Raw genomic sequence first — 18,426 nt, forward strand, 5'->3', positions numbered from 1 at the left:
TGGGAGAGTATCCATATCAGGTACCTACTAATAAAGAAATATATCAAAAGTTAGATCGAAAGCTAATTTATTTGTCACATACAAGGCCAAATATTGTTTATGCTCTTAGAGTAGTAACTTAATTTATGCATTGCCCCGGTGAAGATCATATGAATGCAGTAGTTTGAATTCTTCGTTATTTGAAATCTGCTCCTGGAAAAGGGCTTATGTTCTCAAGGAATAGTCATCTGGATATTAATGGTTACATAGATGGAAATCGAGTTGGAAGTATTACTGAAAGGAGATCCATATCAGGATATTTTACCTTTGTAGGAGGAAACTTAGTCACTTGGTGGAGTAAGAAGCAAAAGGTGGTGCTATGTCGAGTAGAAGTTGAATTCAGAGGAATGACCAAAGGGCTTTATGAACTCTTTTGGTTAAAAGGGTTACTTACAAAGATTGGTTACACACTTATGTCAGTAATGAATTTATTTTGGGACAAGAAGGCAAAGATAGACATTCCTTATAATCCAATTTAACATTATCACACAAAACAGGTTGAAGTGGATAGACATCTCATCTAGGAGAACCTGGAAGCGAGGATAATTCAGTTTCTATTTGTTAAGTATGAAGACTAATTGGCAGATAAGGCTATGCCCAGTAAAATATTCTACAACTCACTTGACAAATTGGGCATTGGAGATATCCATGCACCAACTTGAGGGGGAGTGTTGGCGTGAGTTATCAATCAAGAATGAAAGAGAATCGAGTCCATATTATGGAAGGATTATGATCAAAGATATTGATCTCCATACCAACAAGATATTGGCAATATTATATTTTACTATATTTGATTTCCATTTTAATAGCTTGTATATTTTCTTATTTCTTAGCATTTCTTTCTTGAGTTGTATAAATAATATAACCTTTGTATAAAACAACTCATGGGAGAGCGACTTACACATACCCAAGGTTTATCGAAACGATAAGTTGGTACCCAAAAGGTTTTGAAACGACAACTAGGTACCTTCCGTCATGTTCTGTTAGTAATTTTGGTTTGATAATAGTGAAAAGACTAAAATGCCTTTGAAAGTTTAATATTTTAGTTTTCTATAAATTTAAAAATTTCTAAAAAACCCCCTAGGTTTGCTAATTTGACAAAATACCCTAATATATAAAAATTTTATAAAATAACAAAAACACCCCCGTCACCCGCAGTGCCAGATTCCGGCCACCACCGCCAGAATCTGGCCGAAAAATTGTGTTACGACACAGATCCGATGGGTCTGTGTCGTAACACAATTTTCTGGCAAGATTCTGGCCTCGACGACCAGATCTAGCCGTAGATCTGGCCTTTTCCGGCCAGATCAGCCACGGATCTTGACGGAAAATGCCAGATCTACGTGTTACGACACAAATCCGATGGGTCTGTGTCGTAACGCAATTTTTCGACGAGATTCCAGCGGTGGTAGCCGGAATCTGGCACTGCGGGTGGCGGGGGTATTTTTGTTATTTTATACAAATTTTATATATTTGGGTATTTAGTTAAATTAGCAAACCGAGGGGGTTTTTTAGAAATTTTTAAATTTATAAAAAACTAAAATATTAAACTTTCAAGGGCATTTTAGTCTTTTTACTATTATCAAACGAAAATCACTAACAGAACATGACGGAAGGTACCTATTTGTCGTTTCAAAACCTTTTGGGTACCAACTTGTTGTTTCGACAAATCTTGGGTATGCGTAAGTCGTTCGGCCGACAATTCATACAAGAAAATAAGAAATACATTTTAAAATACCTGTGTTTTGACATCATTTACTCTAATAAAAACGAGTACACGACTTTTTCCCACCCAAATAATGGTTTAATGACACTTTTCCACCAACAGACTTTTAAAATACTACTTTATAATCTAAATTTATATTTTGTTTCTGATTTTGACATCATTACAACCCCACACCACCATCATTCTCTTACCTGATCATTACTCACCAAAACCTTTCAAACTCTACTCCTACCAATCCTGCCAATCATGACAATTGAGCGATTAAGATTTGACAGCCGCCCCTCCCAAGTCAAATTCTAATCAATTCTAACCACTAAAATCTAATATTCCACAACCAAAAGACTTATTGGACTCCCCTCTTTAAAAGCTCTAACAACTTGAACCAAGTTTGCTCTTTGTTCGCCACCATAATATAAATTTGGATAGTAAAATAGTATTTTAAAAGTCAACTCAATAAAAACTTGAAAACTTACCGATAATATTTTCATACATTCATAAATGAAAGTATAAATTATAAACACATGTTGCCCCTAAAATAATCGAGAAGCTAAATTTTAGAGGATAATAACATAATCAAATCAAATTGTAATGGCTGGTAAACGTTACTTTTCTAAATCCAAAACCGCAATCAAGGCATTGACCCATGGCCGTGGCACACAAGAATTGGAGAAATTTGCACCTAAAAGACAACAAATATCAAAGACTTTTTACTTAAGGTAAACAAGTCAATAAAATTTCGAACTTATCTAATTTAATAAATTATCCAAGGTAATATTCACAACTTTATCCTGATCTCATAAATCAAACTTTATTAGCATGTAGCCATGTGCTCAAGTAGCTATATAGTCTACAAAGTTAATATTGCCCAGAAATGGTTAAGCACAGAGTAAACGACTTTTTCCCATCAAAGGTTTGTCTTAATGACATTTTCTCACCCAAAAAATTTTAAAATACCATTTTTTCACTCAAAATTAATATTTTGTTACTACCTAAAATTGATTTTAGCCAATTTTCTCCATCATTATCATTTGAATCTCCGATATTCTCTCTACAAAACTTTTCTTACTTTGATACCTAATTTCTTGCTGATTATCGACCATCACAAAGATAGGGTTTCCTGCTATTAACTAATTTTCGGATGATTTTGATGATGAATATTTAATCGGTTATCGTCATTCGATCCACCAATCTCCACTTTATAAAACCCTATTTATTCTAGCTCATTGCAATCATTTGATGGTAGGTCAAAAACCATGGTCATCAGAGCCGTACACGTGGCACACAAGAGTCAACCGTTAACCTGGTACAGTCTCGAGAAACATTGCATTCTATGTCTGACTTGTCCACAACGTAACATCGCCCCTTAATTTAATACGTAGAAAATAAGATAAATATCTAATAGTAGATAATCTTCTTTTACTTTTCCAACAAATTAAAGAAGTATTTTTCTTCGACGAAGATAAGGCTTAAGTTTCTTCATTTATTCTGTGTTTTCTTTATTATTTTAATAATATTTAGTTATTAAACTTATTTTATAATTGTATTTAAGTATTAATTAATCGATTAATGTAAAAATTAAAGGTGTTTTTACCTCTCTCTCAAATCAGCAATGGCGAAAATATCGCCAACCCATGTGCAAAAGCACCAGCTATTATAAGTATTTAGTACAGAAAGCAGTCCTTCACTGCCTTTTTGGTCTACTTGATCAAAAATAACTTTACTGCTCAATCTTTTTTGTTTATGGTTTTGGACGATGCCGATTGCTTTGGGGAGAAATAATACTAATCCAATCCAACGCTCCAAGTTCATGCAGTGTGTGTCAATCTACGAGTCACCGGAGGCCAAAGCTATTGCAGGTGATAGGCGGTTGCCGGTGGAGAGGAAGAGAAAGGAAGACGTGGAGTCTAGCAGTTCGTCTTCATCAGTCGGGAGGAACAGTGATGTCAGTGGGGGTTCATCGGACGGTGAAGATTCAAATGAAGTTCAGAGCTTGTTTAAAGGACCCTTGGATACTCTGGAATCTTTGGAGGAAGTTCTGCCTATCAAGTAAGTTTTTGGTCTAGTTTTATTCCTATAACGTGGGTCTGTGTTGAGTCCTCAATTTCGGTGTTTGTTTTTGTTACTTTCTATTTTAGTTTATTATCCTCTTTTGTTTGCTCGCTGATTTTCATTTTATGATTGGGACTTTACACTTAATTTAAACTTTAAAATTTCCAAGAAAAAGTATTATCATATATTAATAAGCTCAATATCGTAACTAATGACTTCATTTATGGGCTGCTTTGTCTTCATTAGTCGGCTGCACTGCTGGAATTGAAGTGAATGAAATTCTTGTTTCCCAATAAAGGCGAGGACCGGGGATGAAATAATGTGTTAGATAAGTGAATTAGGAATTGAATTAAGAATGTTACCAGGAAAAAATGTAGTGTTCAGATCGTGTTATAATTGAGGGTAAAAGTGGAAGGAAATTATATTCCTGATTTTGATATGGGTGTTTGATTGGTAATTAGAAAGGGCCATTGAGAGTTGTTTAAGCATCACTTATCTATTTGTTATGTAATAACATCTGTCCACTAGGGACAAAGGCTTTGTCCCCCAAGATGATGAATTTCATTGGTAAAAGATTAAGCCTTCAAGCTTGATAAATATTCTAAAGAGCATTATCTGAAAGAGACACAATGTTAATGTTTTTTCTGTTGTGCCTTCTTTGTTGTTTATCCAGGTTATTAAACGTCTTACATTTTTAATGTTCCAATTTAATCCAGGAAAGGCATATCCAAGTTTTATACAGGCAAATCAAAGTCTTTCACAAGCCTATCAGATGCCTCCTCTGCTTCGTCTATTAAAGACCTTGCAAAGCCAGAGAATCCTTACACCAGGAAACGCAAGAATTTATTAGCTCATAATAATTTCTTAAATAAGAATCGCAATCTCCATTTCAGAAGTAATGGAAGTGGGATGTCAAAGAAATCAGCTAACTTTGGTCGAAGCACGTTGGTTCTTGAGGTGTCAATTAACAGCTCTGAAAGCATTACCGATGAAAACTCCAACTCAATTTCATCATCACATTCTCATCATCTGCCTCCTCTGCATCCTCAAGTTAAAAGATTACCAGGCAATGGATCATCATCCTCACCTCCTCGGCGAAACTCTCCCTGGCGTTCTTTCTCTCTGTCTGATCTTCAAAGTGTTGCTGATTCAAGTCCTAACGTAACTGGTTTGGAAGTTTATGGTGGAGACATGGACGGCTAATAATACTGACATTTAGTTTCAGTTTGGTGTTCATGCTTTTCAACCTCATAGTTGGAAGAAAGTTTGTGGTGTTGAAGGCAGTTTCCTGCTTTGATATCATGATGTTGCCCATTGTACTTGTAGCTTTTAGGTATTCCATGAATGGGCATTTGGCGAACTTAATGTAGTTGTACTCTTTTGTTTTGTGTTGGCTTTGGCTTTTAGATTCACTCTATTATACTAGAATTTTAAATATATATTTTCTTCTTCCTAGCTTTGGCTGGCTTTTGTGTCATAGCCTCTAAACTATGAGCTTTTACTATAAATAATAGAAGTAACCAGTTGCATTGTATCATTGTCTTTCTTTTGTCTCATTCTATCCTCTACTCACTGAAATCATTAGTATTACCGGCATTTTCATTTATGGCAATTTAACCATAGCTGCTCAAATTTGCAGAGGCTCTTTCCTATGCAACCTCTTCCTTCCACCTTTCCTGTTGTGCTTGCTGTGTTGAGATTGATGGTTAATTCTATTGAACATGGCTATTGTGTCCCATTCTCTCAGTATTTCTGTACATGTTTGATAACAGATGCTGAAGCAGTATGGTTTGTAGCTGCAGAACTCTCCAGTTTAAGCCACTTTCATAGCATTCACCAATTGTATGATTGACTGCTCTCAACATGGAGGATTTGTGGCTTTGGCCACAGTTAATGAACTTCCTGAGAATCTAGCAATATGGAAGATGGGTTTGGGCGCTGGTCTGCAAGTAAGTTCCTCATAATTTGTAGTCATAATTGATCTTGAGAAACATTTTGAATGGTTAGTAGACAAAATTTTAAATTATCTGGAAACTAACAGGTGATGGATGTCACTGTATGATAGACAACATATTAATTAAATAATCAACTAAAAAGTTTCCCTGCTGTGATTGATCTCAAGTATAAATAAAGTGCCAAAATTTATATCTTTTCCTTTGTCAACAACAGATGTGCTAGGACAAGTGATGACATCTTTGTTTGATTGGAAGTAGTTGATTAATGAGAAGTCATGCAAATCTATTTTCACAGTTGATGTAATTCAATACTGGTTGTAGTTACGGGGACAGGTTTGAATTATGCCATTTAATTTTATATTAAAATAGAAAACTTGTCGTAGTCGATCATCATCGATTAGTTTTAACTTTTGATATAGTAATAAATCAGTGAGTTAACTAGTAACAGATAAGTAAGTCTGAGATTTGCAATTAATTTAATTTGCTCCTTAAGATCAAACCAATAAAATGGATAAATAAACTGTTCAATACTTGACTTCCTTCAAATTTTTCACAACTCCTGGATAGAAGAACACGAACTTAAGGTTTACTCACTGCAATATGATCTTTATCTCTCTGTGTGATTATTTCTGCGCATCAACTAGTAATATTCATTGAGTACTTCTGGTTCAATATCATGTCTAGACAAGCAGGAGTACCGACAGAAAGATGGAAAACACATACTTCCAGAATTGTCATAATTAGTTTAAAATTTGAATTATCAGCTGATTGGCCAATATTTGATAGGTATTTAAACTATTGGTTGAGTAACTATTAATATGCTCTGCCATGTTAGACATTTGTAAATTTAACTTATTGCCAAATGAGATACCTTGAAAAAGGGAAAATTTTGAATGACCCCAATTATGTTTTCTTTGAAGAACATTAATTATATATGGCAAAAGAACATTAATTATACATTGCCATATACAAATTTTTTCTTAAAATGGTATCGAAGCCAATAAAGTTCTGATAGTAAGAATTTAAGCATTGATAAAGACAATATTATGACTCTGGCTCATTCCTGGTTTGCACATTGTCTCACACTGCTTATAAACTGGCACAGATTCTGATTAGCATTACCATGGCAGCAGTTTGATTTTGCTGATGCTCGTTGGCCACAGAGAGGATTTCGTAGCAAAAGCAGCCCTACCAGAGAACAATCACCTGCAGGTTTCTTTTTGCTCCCTAATGTATTGCAGTGTATTTTACAACTTATATTATGTTGACAGATGTATCCGATAAGTTGAACTAGCTTTTTTGTCGAAATTTCATTGCCTGTTGTCATGATTGGCCAGGCCACACAACTGTTATCCTTCTCTTTTCTTTTGTCTAATCTGAAATTTTGTATGATGATTTTGACTACTATGATATCTTAGCAGGTCCCAATCGTTCTGGTGGTCTTCATACACAAACACTGTACAGCATATGATGCCATCTCTACTCCCTTTTGTATCACAAGAAGAATTCAAGATATTTCATGAAATTGACAGGGAATTATACACAATCCTTGCCATCAATTTATGGCGGGATCCTGTGGATTCTATGCAGATTATGGCCTTATGGCTCTGGTTGGAGAGAACAGGGTTTAACAATGTTGTAAAGAAGATATTATCCTTGCCTTACACATTGATAAATGAACTAGCAGATGAGGCAGTCATCTGCCTGAACTGCATTAACAATGATAATTCTCCTTGCTCATCTGAGAATAATGATATTCCTTTGATGCAGTGCTTGATGGAGAAAGAAATTTCTCTCAGATTTTTTTACGACAATCGGCTAAATGCAATTCAAGGGGTTGCGAAAATTGCAAGCGATGTTTGCATCAGAGCAGTAACCGACATCATGCAACAAGCTGTTGAAAGAAATGCCAGTCAAAGCTTAGCAGATAGCCAGAAGATGATGGCGCAATCTTTCCAGAAATCTTTGGTTCAACCTGGCTTTCAAGTGAGATTTTGTCCGAATGAAATGGTTCAGTCGTGGACCCAACAAAATGAGGTTCCAGCAGACGATAGGACTATGTTCGTTACATTCTCTAAAGGGTATCCAGTGCTTGAAAGGGAGGTAAGAGAATTCTTCATAAGAGCTTATGGGGATTGTATAGAGTCATTGCACATGCAGGAAGTTCAGTCAACTGAGCAATCCCTGTTTGCTCGCATTGTTTTTCACTCAGCATCAAGCATTAATGTGATTCTGAATGGTCTGGGTAAGGCAAAGTTCACCATCAATGGGAAGCATGTCTGGGCCCGGAAATTTATTCCAAAACGCCCGAAATCGTTGCTGACACCACCAAAGCCTCCAAGTTTGTAATGGTCATTGCAAGTTTTGGAAGATATTATTGTTACTAATGACTCAGTTTTCATGAATAGTCAGATTGATTAATTTGTGTTGGTTATTAGAATCGCGTTCTGCCTTGGTAATCATAGTAGTTTTGTTTGTTTATTAGGTCATGATAATTTCATTTGAAGTTTGGTAAAATCTCAATGGCATATGAGTGAATTTTGGTATGTGCTTGGGGCTCAGTAGTTTTTGTTCAATTTGTAATTCAATGGATTCATTTCAATAGGATGAATGAAGTTCATATACTTAGGTTCTTCGAAATGAACATAAATGAGACAGAACGGATGTGGAAATATACAGGAAAGGCTTCATATCAAAACCCAAATTAGGAGATTATGGGAACACAAATTGTCAAATTTTAATGCTTAAAGAGCATCAAGTTAAAGATGCCATGCGGAAAAATAAATTTAAATGAAACAAAAGTTTGCTATTGGGTTCCTAGTTAAATACCATTTTGACATCAATTATTCGTACGTGGAAAATGTTAAGTGGACTTAGAAGTCACACGTGGGAAATGTTGAGTGGATTCAGAAGTCACACGTGGTTATGGGGGTGTTTGATTGAGTAAGGGATGAAGAACAATGTTTAAAGTGGTTCGGATGCTTAAACAAACAAATCCTACATCCACTGATATTGTATTAATGAATGAAGTCAGGTCGTGTTCAGTGAGCTGATTTATAGCTTAAGAAATACAATAGGGAGAGAGAGAGAGAGAGAGAGTATTCTATTTCAGAGAAAAATTAGCCAATCCCACAAACGGGAAAGGAGCCATTTATTTATAGTGGGATGAATTAAAGTAATGATTACTAAATCTGTGAATGGGGCAAATGCCATGTAAATCTTTCTCTGCGTCCCATTACTCACCTGCCCAAGTGATTTCCTCGACTTGTGCAGGGATTGGATACATGGACCTTTTCTAGCCTTTCGCCAACCTGGCGCATACCCACTACACTGGCAGGAGCATACTGCTCACGTCATCACGCGACGTGGCCGCATCTGAGTGGATGTAGAACCTTCTTAAGCTCTAACCACCCATGCTGACAAGGCTCGACGTCAACCCTACTTTCTCAGGCATAACAGAAGTCCCATAGTTTTTAAGGTTTGAGGATCGAACCTTGAAAACTACACAATCATGCCTTGATTTGATGTGCTGAGTAACCGTTGGTTGATCTGACCTGGTTGTGAGGAGGTCGCGAAATATTTCCATATAGGCGAACTGAAATGGTCTTTTTCTGTAAGGCCTGCGACCTTTACTAGACCTTATTCAATGCCATAGCGATGATTCCAGTCTTGACCGAGGTTCACAACCTGATTATACTTAGCGTATTTTTTGTTGAAGGCAAAGAGTCACGTCGCTTCGCAACTGACACGTGATGAAGAGTGTTTTATCTAACGACCTCTTCAGATGTTATTCGTTGCACTTTGGCAACAGATACATTAATGAAACACCATTTGCTCTGACAGACGTGTCCTATGCGTAATAAGTGCCAGCCATGCACATTAAATGCAAGTCATGTTGAAACGACATTCCCTATCAGAACATCAAATGCGAATGTGAACGCATTTAATGTGGAGGAGAGAAGCGAGTCGTCGCTTGAGTATTTCAATAGAGAGAAACGACGATTTGATTTCTCGAAGCGTGATGGTTACTCTTTCCCGTTGATTGACGACACATGGTCACAATCAACGGTGAGAGATGATTTCCGTTCAAACGTCGTTTGACTTTGGGAAAATCAAGCGCCACTTCCTTCACTATAAAACCCCTGGCTCACCTCAAGCAATGTCACAATACTCACCCTTTCAAAGAGAACAAGAAGCTTTCGTAAGCCTCGATTTTCTGTCTTTCAGACTAGTGCACACTTGACGTTCAGAGCAGGAGGATCAATCTTCATACTCAAGAGGTAAGGATGATTCTCTTATCACTTTCCTTTTTCTATTTTTGGAGATGGCTATGTGATAATGGTGATCGTTTGCTGGTGGTTGATTGGAGAATAAGCTTTCTCCTAGGGTTTGAGTCTTTGGGGGTGGCCCCTAAGGATTCTTTAGGGTTTAAGGAAGATAGTGTTTACTTTTTCCTCCACGTCATCGTACGAAACAATGTACGACGACTGAGTAATTCCTGCATGTTGATTTTTCAGACCACAAAAGAAATGGACCTCTCAGCGACCAGGACAGATGAGGGAGCGAGCTCGCTGGTGTAGGATGCCCCAGCAGGTCCCTCTCAGGAGATTCTGTCAGTAGCCACCATAGAGGATATTCAGAAAGCGGTAGACTAATATGCTCTCAGCGTAGAGGTCTACCAACATAGGACATATAAAGCTCGGAATTCGCCAAAAGGAATGGCTGCAATCTCCGAAAACATTTTTAAGAGTGGAGCGCTGATCCCTTTCCACCCTTTTATTAGGTCGGTCCTCGATCATTTCAGGGTCGTACCATTATAGCTTACACCAAATGCATATATGATAGTCGTGGCTATATATATTGCATGCGGTGAGAACGGTTTAGGCGAGCTAACCGCGTTAGAGCTTGATTACTCGTATTATCTGAAGAAGAGTAAAGACAAGGACTCTTTCTACCTCTCGAAGTGATCTACGATCGAGGGAGGAATACACAGTTATCCCAATAATGTCGGGGCGTACGAGACGAAGTTTTTCTTTTTTCACTATGACGGCATTTGCCAGTTTAGGGAGCAGAGTAGGTTTTTCTTTCTTTGACTTGGCGAATTTCCTTCTTATCTTTGCTAATGAATTTTTTGTTTCTTCGCAGTAAACAAGACGACCAGGTTATTGTCTCTCGAGGATCTTGACAGAATCATTGCTTTCGGCCTTTTGCCCGAACAAAGTCGTGACACAAGGTTGCTCGTGACAACCGCAAACTTGCGAAAATACTATTTCTTCAATCCCGAAGCGAACTTAGAAACCTTACCGAGTAGGTGCCATAACCTTAGCCGGTTTCTTCATTCGCATGCAATGAACTGTTTTGCTGATGATGTTCGTATGCAGCGACCATGCCTCTTAAAGTGCCCAGGTTACAACGACCAAGGGAGTTCACCTTCCGCCGAGTTCGCGTCACCGGACCAGCCAGGGTGGCTTCCAACGGTCCCCTCGTCGAAGCGACTCCGGCGGGTGCACCAGTTCAACCTATAGGTGCCCTTCAACCTGCAAATGGTCGCCCCAAGTAGAAGACAATGGCCTAGAGGTCCAAGAAGAAGAAGCAACTTCGGGTTGAGGAGTCAGAATTCGAGTCGGAGGGTTTGGGCATTCATCCCAAGAGGTCGCAACCGTACCAGGCATTCCGCTCGGGAGGGTCTCCCGGGGGCGCGACTAGTATTACCATCACTTCGGAGGGTCTGTGAATGAGGCAAAGGGAGGCTGTGGATCCTTGAAGGAGACCGGGCAAGGAACCAATGGGCGAGATTTTACCTGCTGCAGGCACGGGCACGAGCGTGTTAAACTTTATGGGGCAACTTCCTGAACATTTACAGCGGGTGGTGTTTACCCTATTGGAGTACCAGCTCGCAGAAGCGTTCGAGCAGTTCGTGGCCTCCAACCCCATGGATCTGATGTCCACGTCCTTTCACCACCTGATCCAGGTAAAACAAACCGTCCTCGGCAAGGACTTTTTATGTTTCCTTGCTTTTTTCAATAGAAAGGAAATTAACTCTTTACTCTCTTCGTTACGCAGGCCCTATTTGCCATGCATTTGTCCCTGCAGAAGGTTCAGCTGGGGGCTGGTCGAGTTGAGAGAATCGAACGTACGGCTTAAACGGGACTTCGAAGCTACACAAGCAGAAAAGGACCTATCCACCGTTCAGGCGAATCAATACCTGTCTGAGAGGAATGCCACACTTCGCACGGCGGATTTCCAGAAGGCCGAGCTAGAGAAGCAAGGAGAGAAAGTTAAAGAGCTCAAAAGGACAGTGGTCAGGCTTACCAAGGAGGCTGGCAAGAAAGAGCTGGAGCTACGAATGACCTCCGAGAGCAGAGCAGGAAAAGGCGCAGTTGTGGGAGACCACCGAGAAGTAGAAGTGGGCGCTTGAGGCCGAACTCCAATTCGCCTAGGGTCGTGTCGAGTCATTGACCGAAGAGATACAGCAACAAGAATTGGAGATTGAGAGTAGGGCTGCCGACTGGATGATCCAGTCCATCTATGCCCTTCGGCCAAAGAATCCCACCATCGATTTGACCGACCTCCCAGAAGATTACCAGGATATCCTCACCTCCATGGCACAGGCCGAGGATGATGAAACAACTCGGGGACCTGATCTGAAAGAGGAGCATCTGGAGGAGTATGTCCTAGAGGAGCCTACGGCAAGCCAGGTGGTTGGTGACTAGCCTAGGGATGCTGAGGTCGCACCCCCCGGTCCTGGGGATGACGGCCAGTGATTGCCTCTGCTTTTGCACTGCTTTTCCTGTGCTCGCTTAATATGTACTTGTTTATTTTTATTTTAATAAATAAAGAGATCGTTTCCTTAATCATTTGTGAGTACTTATAATTTTTCGTACCCCACAAATGTTACACATGTGGACATGAGGTTTCTTTATAACTGTTTACAATAGTATTTATACGGATAACATTTTTGCGAACAGAACTATATACGTGCGGGAAAAGATATTACAAAAGAACTTGTGTTATTTACAAGTCTTGAGAAAAGTAAAGTCTTTACAAGAGAAAAAAAGTGAGTTTGGAATTACTGGTAATATGGGTGGAGATGTTCAACATTCCAAGCTCGCGGTACTTCGGAACATTTAGCTTTTTGAGGTGATAAGTCTCCGGTCTTATTACTTTGGTGATGCAGTATGGGCCTTCCCAATTCGGTTCCAATACTCCCGCACTCGATTCTCTTGTACCGAGAAGGACTTCCTTCAGAACGAGGTCGCCGACCTGGAAGTCTCTTCTTCTAACATTAGAGTCGAAGAACCTTTTCGCGCGCTGCTGATAGGCTACTATTCTTAGTTGAGCTTTCCTGCGATGTTCTTCAACTAAATCCAGACTTGCGCACATAAGCGCCTCATTGTCTGTTTCATTGAACATGTCTCTCCGAAGTGAACCCGTTCCTACCTCCACAAGGATCATTGCCTTGCAGCCATAGGCTAGCGAGAAGGGGGTTTCTGAGGTAGAGGTTCTTGGAGTTGTCCTGTATGCCCACAGGACTTCAGGGAGGTCGTCAGCCTAATTCCCCTTGGCAGCGCCAAGTTTGGTTTTCAGAGTATGCTTGATGGTCTTACTGACAGCTTCAACCTGACCATTTGCTTGCGGTCCCGCGACTGAGGCAATTTTTTTTATGGATACCCAGCTCATCGCATAACTGCTTGAATTCCTCGTTATCGAACTGCTTTCCATTGTCGGAGATAAGGGTATGAGGAATTCCGTAGTGGCACACAATGTTCTTGAAAATGAAGTCCTTGAGTTTTTTGGTGGTGATCGCGGCCAAAGGTTCGGCTTCGACCCACTTGGTGAAGTAGTCTACCGCGACCACCGCATACTTGACTCCTCCTTTACCAACTGGCATAGGTTCTATGAGATTGATTCCCCATATGGAGAATGGCCACTGGACATGGTTATCAGCTGGTGGGAAGGAGCTCACGGTATGTTCGCGAACCGTTGGCACTTGTCACACTTTTTAACAAAGTTGTAGGTGTCTTCTTGGAGCAGGGGCCAGTAATACCCTTGACGAACAACTTTGTTGGTGAGAGATCGTGCGGTCGTGTGGTTACCACAGATCCCTTCATGTATCTCCCTCATGATATAATCTGCTTCCTCATCGGTTACACATCGGAGGAGATGGGCCCTAAACCCTCGCTTGTACAATTGATCTCCTATGAGTGTGTAATGAGCAGCTCTGGTTCGTTGGGTTCTTGCCTCGATCTTGTCATTGGGCAAGGTCCCGTCTCAAAGATACTAGATGATTGGGGTCATCTAGGAAACTGGCTCGGTCATATTCACGACCTATTTAGGTGAGCTGATACTAGGGGCCTCTATGAACCGAACAAGAATATTCTTTGGCGCATCTGAGTCCAGCAACGAGGCTATCTTTGTCAAGGCATCCGCGACAAAATTACTATCTCTGGGAATTTGCGTGATCGTGAAGTGCTTAAATGGCTCGAGTGCAACCTTAGCTTTCTTCAGATAGCCGATCATGTTTTCTTCTTTGGCCTGATACTCCCCCAAAATCGGGAGTCGCTGTGGATACTGATCGCAGTTGATCCCTTTCTCTTGCCTATCGTAGTCCAGCGAGCAGAGCTTCATACGCAGCTTTGTTGTTGGTTGCTTTGAACCCAAACCGAAGAATGCCGTGAATACGAGTCCTTTCGAAACTAAGGAAAATGAGGCATGCTCCGGTCCTTTTCCTGTTCGACGATCCATCGACGTAGAGGCTCTAGGTCAATAGATTTTAGACTGTTTCCTCGGTGACTTCGCTGGCCTGTTGCTTGGATTCCTTAACCGGTTGATATGAGAACTCTGAGATGAAATCAGCAACAACATGCCCTTTGATGGTTGCTTTCGGTCTGTACTGCAGATCGAACTGACTTAGTTCCATGGCCCATATGAGTAACTTACCCGAAGCCTCTAGTTTCTGAAGGACTTGCTTAAGCGGGTAATTGGTCAATACATAGATTGTGTGGGCATGGAAGTAAGGTCGCAACTTTTTGGAAGCGATCAGCAGGGCATAAGCCAATCGCTCCATTTTCGGATACCGCATCTCGGCGTCCAGTAGATGCTTGCTCGTGTAATATACTGGCCATTGGACCCTGTTCTCCTCTCGGACTAAAGCTGCACTGACCGCATATTGAGAGACGGACAGATATAGAAAAAGAATTTCTTGCGGGAGAGGCTTGGACAGGAGAGGTGGCTTTCTGAGATGCTCTTTAATACTCTGGAATGCCTGTTCGCACTCGGGAGTCCATTCAAATTTCTTGTTGGCCCTGAGTATATTAAAGAATGGCAAGCAGCAATCTGTTGCCTTCGATATGAAGCGACTGAGTGCCGCTATTCGTCTATTTAGACTTTGAACCTGTTTTCGGTTGGTCGGGCTTTCCATATCGAGGAGAGCTTGGATTTTTTTGGAGTTGATCTTTATTCCCCTCTGATTAACCATGTACCCTAGGAATTTTCCTGAGGATACTCAGAATGAGTATTTGAGAGGATTGAGCTTCATTTTGTACTTTCGGAGTATGCCGAACATCTTAGTGAGATGTGCTATGTGATTTGAAGCGACATGTGATTTGACTAGCATGTCATCAACATAGACATCCATCGATTTCCTGATCTGCTCGGAAAATATTCAGTTAACTAGCCGCTGGTAAGTTGGTCCAGCATTTTTTAGGTTGAAGGGCATAACCCTGTAACAATACAACCCCCGATCTGTAACAAAAAAGGTATGCTCTTCATATGACGCGTACATGAGAATTTGATTGTATCCCGAGTAGGTGTCCATAAAACTAAGCAGCTCGTGCTCGGAGGTGGCATCAACGAGCTGATCAATCTTTGGCAAGGAAAAGCTGTCTTTCGGACATGCTTTGTTAAAGTCGGTGAAGTCAATACAGGTCTGACATTTACCGTTGGGTTTCTTTACCAAAACCGGGTTGGCAACCTAGCTTGGGTAAAGCGCCGCTCGGATGGATCCATTCAGAAGGAGATTATCTACATCAACTTTCAAGGCAGCATATCACTCTGGATCCATTGCTCATCTCTTCTAGCGGACTGGCCTGGCCTCACTATCGATGTTCAAGGCATGGCAAATGATATTTGGGCTGATCCCGATCATGTCGGCATGAGTCCATGCGAACACATCGATATTTTCTTTGAGGAAGCTAGTCAGGTCGCTAGCGAGCTGGGGGTTGAGATTGCTTCTAATTCTTAACACCCAGCTTGGCTCACTCTGATCAACTGATACTTCAGATATATTCTCAACCGACCCACTGGAAGAGCATTCCGAGATACGAGGATCCACGTTATCCTCAGCTGGACCAGGCTGTGGTTCGATTCAGCTGATCGTCATTACATGTTTAGGGATGCCCAATGGACTACCTTTTCCCTTACACGCCATCTACACTGCCCTTACATAGCAGTCGCGAGATGCGCGTTGAGATCCACTAACTTTCCCTATCCCCATCGGGGTATGGAACTTCATCTTCAAATGGTAGATAGAGGTGACTACTTTGAAGTTTCTTAGTAGATGTCGTCTCAGGATGCCATTAAAAGCGGACAGATAGTCCACTACTAGAAACTTAGTAATATTGGTCACCTCGTTGGAGTCACCCAATGTGATCGGGAGTGAGATCGTCCCTTTGGGGATCAGATGATCCCCGGTGAAACCATATAACGGAATGGAGGCAGGCTTCAGATCAGCCTCATCCAGATTCATTCTTTCGAAAGCTCGCAGGAACAAGATGTTCACGGCGCTTCTCCCTATTTGGGGCATGATGAGGAGAGCATCGTCATGGGGATGATGCAATCGAATTACGTCTTTCTCGGAGAATGTGATTTCCTCATCTCTGTGAACTTTATATGGTTGCAGTGTCGTATTCATTACACTGATAGGGCCATGATGAGTTGCGCGAGCATACCTTTCTTGGGTACCTCGCGAATTCCCTGCGAGGTGTGGTCCCCCAAAGATGATCCCTACACTGTAGATACCCTTGCGACCACGACGCTTCTTGCCTGGTTCCTCTTGGTTTTTCTCCTGTACGGGAGTAGAGTCATCAATGTACTCTTTGAAGTGCTCCAGCTTGATGAAGTCTTCAATTGCTTGCTTGAGGGCTCGAAACTCATCGGTGTGATGCCCATTATCCCGATGATAGCAATGATACAGCAGAGACCGATGCATTCAGAGGAGTGTACTAACTCTTGTCGCGATCGCGACAAGGAACTAGGGCATAAGATTTATTGGACTCATACCACTGCTTCTTTCCTTTTCGCTGATCGTCATTAGACCATCTGCGATCAGCCCTCCTATTCTCTCCCCGACCAAGCGCACTGCCTAAAGTACCGGGGTCGTGGAGGTTGAGGGCCGCCACAGAGTTTTTAATGCGGAGGTACTTCTCCGTAAGGCTGTAGAAACGGGTGAGGGAAACATCGTCCTCAAATTGCAGCTCTTTCCACAGATCTGTTTGTGGATGAACTCCCACGATGATGAGAGTCTGAATGGACTCTTCGAGAGTGTGAGCTACCTTATGGAGCTCCCTATGGAATCTGTCAATATAAGATTGGAGGGGCTTATCCGTCTTTTGCCTTATGTTGTTGAGATAGCTTAGAGGCATCGAGAACTGCTTGTTTGCCTAGAAGTGTCTCAGAAATGTCAAGCTCATCTGAGGCCACGAGCGGACTGATCTTGCTGGGAACGACCTAAACCATCGCTTGGCATGAGAAGTAAGAGTTACTGCCAAGCAACGGTATTTTGCCAAGTTAGAGACTTGGTAGAGTTCCATGAGGTCGTTGAACTCGTACAGATGATCCTGCGAATCGAAATTCCCATCGAATGCTCGCATGTCAGGCATTCTGAATCTTGACAGGAGAGGGGCGGCTAACACTGTCGGAGAAAAGGGAGACGCCTCTATAACCTGCCCTTGCTCATTTCGCTGAGCCTTTAACTGATTCAAGGCTCGTTGTAGTTCCTCAATTTGAGGCAGCAAAGCCATCTGGGGATCGCTTTCCACGATATGGGTTCGACCCTCACGGTTGCAGTTGAGGAAAGATCATAGGTCGAATTCCTCCTCGCCTCGGCCGGCGGTCCCGACCAATCTCGACACATGTTGGCTAAAGTCGTGTGATGACGCTTAATGGTTTGGGAAACCTTCCTGACCTCTGTGGTGGTGTGAACCGACCCGCGAACGGTAGGAACTTCCCACGCAACGACGATCGAAGTCGTCATTTTGGTGATAATGGGAATCTCCCCGCCTTGCACTTTTGTGGGAGTACTCGTGCGACGTGGCACGAGACGACTCAGGCCGCGACATATCACCGAGCCTCAATACCATGAGTATTCTACCTGGGGCACGATCGGTGTTTGTTGGTCCCTCGAAGCCTCTAGGTCCGCTGTGTGCCACTTGCTTTCCCTTTCTTTGATCCGCTGCAATGCGCGCGTTATGGGCTTTTGCCTTTTTCCGCGCTTTTATGCAACATGCAGGCCTTTTTTGCTGTTTTACCTCCTCATTTGATTCAGGTGGTACGACCCGATCCAACCAGTCCAGCCTTTGGCTGACCGTTTGGAGAGTATTGTTGAATCTCTCCAGGTAACTCATGACGACTGGATCAAGCTGCGAGCTTGAAGGGATA

At 41.5% G+C, this 18,426-nt stretch overlaps 1 protein-coding gene across 8 annotated transcripts; it reads left to right on the top strand.

Moving 5' to 3' along the window:
- Window positions 1-3,209: 3,209 nt before the first annotated feature.
- LOC116126353 lies at window positions 3,210-12,590 on the top strand. Of its 8 annotated transcripts, XR_004127466.1 has the most exons (8): window positions 3,210-3,811; window positions 4,531-5,147; window positions 5,587-5,763; window positions 6,875-6,981; window positions 7,191-7,872; window positions 10,915-11,076; window positions 11,151-11,740; window positions 11,833-12,590. XR_004127466.1 is itself a non-coding variant. In XM_031412047.1 (5 exons), the coding sequence occupies exons 4-5, from the start codon at window positions 7,237-7,239 to the stop codon at window positions 8,116-8,118; spliced, it is 747 nt and encodes a 248-aa protein (XP_031267907.1). In that variant the 5' UTR covers window positions 5,012-5,147; window positions 5,587-5,763; window positions 6,875-6,981; window positions 7,191-7,236; the 3' UTR covers window positions 8,119-8,371. The 8 variants fall into 8 exon arrangements, 7 of the variants coding, with proteins under 7 accessions (XP_031267906.1, XP_031267907.1, XP_031267902.1 ...); XM_031412047.1 differs by lacking the exons at window positions 3,210-3,811; window positions 10,915-11,076; window positions 11,151-11,740; window positions 11,833-12,590 and having other exon boundaries at window positions 5,012-5,147; window positions 7,191-7,404; window positions 7,540-8,371; XM_031412042.1 differs by lacking the exons at window positions 3,210-3,811; window positions 10,915-11,076; window positions 11,151-11,740; window positions 11,833-12,590 and having other exon boundaries at window positions 5,012-5,147; window positions 7,188-8,369.
- Window positions 12,591-18,426: the final 5,836 nt, after the last annotated feature.

This window comes from Pistacia vera, unplaced genomic scaffold, assembly GCF_008641045.1.
Source record: "Pistacia vera cultivar Batoury unplaced genomic scaffold, PisVer_v2 Contig179, whole genome shotgun sequence".
Classification (NCBI taxonomy): Eukaryota; Viridiplantae; Streptophyta; class Magnoliopsida; order Sapindales; family Anacardiaceae; genus Pistacia; species Pistacia vera.

Excerpts from the sequence above, each read along its gene's own strand:
- LOC116126353 (XM_031412042.1), top strand. The coding sequence starts at position 7,237 with ATGATGCCATCTCTACTCCCTTTTGTATCACAAGAAGAATTCAAGATA.